The 2,544-nt window shown below is 34.0% G+C and overlaps 1 protein-coding gene across 1 annotated transcript; it reads right to left on the bottom strand.

Moving 5' to 3' along the window:
• Positions 1 to 692: 692 nt before the first annotated feature.
• On the bottom strand, positions 693 to 2,202 carry LOC143580124 (immune-associated nucleotide-binding protein 9-like). Its single transcript, XM_077063242.1, has 5 exons — positions 1,992 to 2,202; positions 1,578 to 1,852; positions 1,315 to 1,479; positions 1,156 to 1,221; positions 693 to 884 (listed from the first exon to the last, which is right to left on the bottom strand). Exons 1-5 carry the CDS (start codon positions 2,200 to 2,202, stop codon positions 693 to 695), a joined length of 909 nt encoding a protein of 302 aa, XP_076919357.1.
• Positions 2,203 to 2,544: the final 342 nt, after the last annotated feature.

Genomic DNA, 2,544 nt, shown 5'->3' with positions numbered 1-2,544 from the left:
ACTACTATCGAGCCGGGGGTCTCACCGGAAGCAGCCTCTCTATCCTTATGGGATAGAGGTAAGGCTGTCTACATCTTACCCTCCTCAGACCCTACTATAACTTTGCTATTGGTGGGATATACTGAGTACGATGATGATGATGGAATAGTTTCCTTGTCTTTCTCATTGATTTAAAATCATATAAATAATCATAACACAGCTCTAATTTAGGCATGATCATCATGCCATTATGCAATATAAATCAGCTATACAAAATATCTTCTCTAGTTATAAGTTATATGGAATATCCTCTCCAATAGTATTCATTGAATAACAGTCGGTTAAAATGAAGTGACAAAAATACAACTAATATGTAGATTATTGTACATAAAAGACTAAACTGACTCCTTAAATTTGTGACACTTTTGTATGATGCATTTAAAATATGATATAGATACTAACGGTTACTCCAATATTTTTACGAATTAAGGAAAAAACAAATTTGTTAAAAATATTAATGTTGGATGCAAATATTAATAAATATTTTTAACCGTTTTATATTGGTAGAATTCAAGTCAAAAGGCAAAAACAGCATACAACATAGATTAGTCGTTTTCAGATAAATCAAGTCCAAAGCGTTCTTAAAAAGACACATGACTTCCAAAATACAGAAACAACTTGATACTAATTTAGCTCATCTTTGTTAAGTTGAATCACATGATAACACAACGCCAGTGTTGCAAATCTTCATGTGCCCTCGCTAAATCATCTTTTAATCCTTTAATATCCTCGTCGGATTTCCTTTTCTCCTCACTAGCTTTCAATTCGGCTTTCACTCGAGCAGCTTGCTCTTCTTCCAATTGTTTTTTGAGCTTCAGCTCCATTTCCATGAACTTTGATTCAAGCTGTAAAACAAAAAAAAAACTCATGTGCCAAAATCTTGATCTGATAATATTTACTTCATGCATAACAAGGATATTAGTTAAAAAAAATTGCACGTCTAAAACTATTCAAGAATCATTGGTAAAAATATAAACTTATCTCTTAACATAAATCAATAACCAGAATTTTCAGCAAACATTATCTAACATTAGGTATTAACTCATGCACCACCAATAAAAGAAAAGTATGATTTACTAGCATTAGTATTTTAATGTTTCACTAAGATTAACATACCAGTTCTATTATTGGTTTCAAGAGCTGCTTGTCCGCCAACATTAATGAATCTCTTTCCGGGAACTCCTGCAGCAATATAAGTATTTAAGGGTGACAATTAAAAGATCTTGCCATTATTAATGAAGTTTTTAAAATGGTAATGAACACGAGTTAGTTAACCTTAAACATAGCAAAGATTTCAGTTGTATAAGGCTGGCCGTCATTGTTCCCTAACACCATGTTTACACATGATACAAGTTGTTGCACCTGGCTGAACTTTTTTGTTTCATCTTTACTTCTGTTATCAAAAAGAACGCAACGATTTCCGCAGAGTCCAAGGATTTCCTGAAACAAAAAAATATACAACAAACTTACAAAAGGTGCTAATAAACAAAAAATTAGGCGAAGTTCCATGCATGTATGTGCTAGATAACCAACTCTACCTTCAACGGTCCTGAACACCCAGATAAGAAATCTTCCAAACTTTTTTCGTCTTCTTCAAGTTCATCCCCAATAGTGAAAACAATGATCATATATTCATAAATCTTGCTCCCAAACAAATCAACCAACCCAGATATTACGGCACGTTCCTCCTCCGAAAACCGACTGCATACCGAGAAAACTACTAGAACAGCATGAATACCTTCCCTGGCCATATGGATGCAACTCACAATTTCATTCCGAATAAATTCAGGATCAACAGATGAATCAAACAATCCTGCAAATGTCAATCACTTCATTTAAATTGAAAACTTCAGTATACAAATAAAATAAAAAAAACTAAGAGCATGGTGAATATTGTTAAATTTTTACTCTTGTATGCACATTAAAGAAACTTGTTTAATTAACATCAGTACCCGGAGTATCAATAACGTTAACCAAACGACCATCTGCAAGTTTTGAAGTCTTCGACTCAGATTTCATTGTAACACCCGATGAGCTTCGCCTCGATACGAAACCCTTAGTCCCAAGGATGCTATTTCCCGTCGCACTTTTCCCATTCCCCGTCTTCCCAACTAAAACAAGTGTTAAAGCAGAAGCAAACTCCTGAACATCCTCAATAATCATGATGCAGAATGTACTTAATAATTAACTGGCAGAAACATTTTATTACTTAGAGTGAGTAAAATGTAGTGATGTGTATATGTAACTACATATATATGGACTGATGCTAAGCACCAAGTTAACACTCAGATGAAGAAACTTACAGAGTTCGCTGTTGAAAAGATGATGAGGACGAAGCTTGAGAAACGAGAGCACAAAGAGCATGGTTGTATTGAAGCCTGTGGATGCGAATTTATAATGAGTCAAGGCAAACAGTCGCGAATAATAAAGAGAAATGACTCTTCAGTAAACAAATATTAAGTCTAATATTTTTAGTTTTTTAATGGGGTATATACAATCGGCAAC

The sequence above is a fragment of the Bidens hawaiensis genome, unplaced genomic scaffold, assembly GCF_021521415.1.
Source record: "Bidens hawaiensis isolate Kalapana, Puna unplaced genomic scaffold, B.hawaiensis_p1.1 tig00030247_1, whole genome shotgun sequence".
NCBI lineage: Eukaryota > Viridiplantae > Streptophyta > Magnoliopsida > Asterales > Asteraceae > Bidens > Bidens hawaiensis.
Note: the sequence above shows the minus strand (reverse complement) of the source record. Positions and strands in the feature narration are given on the sequence as shown.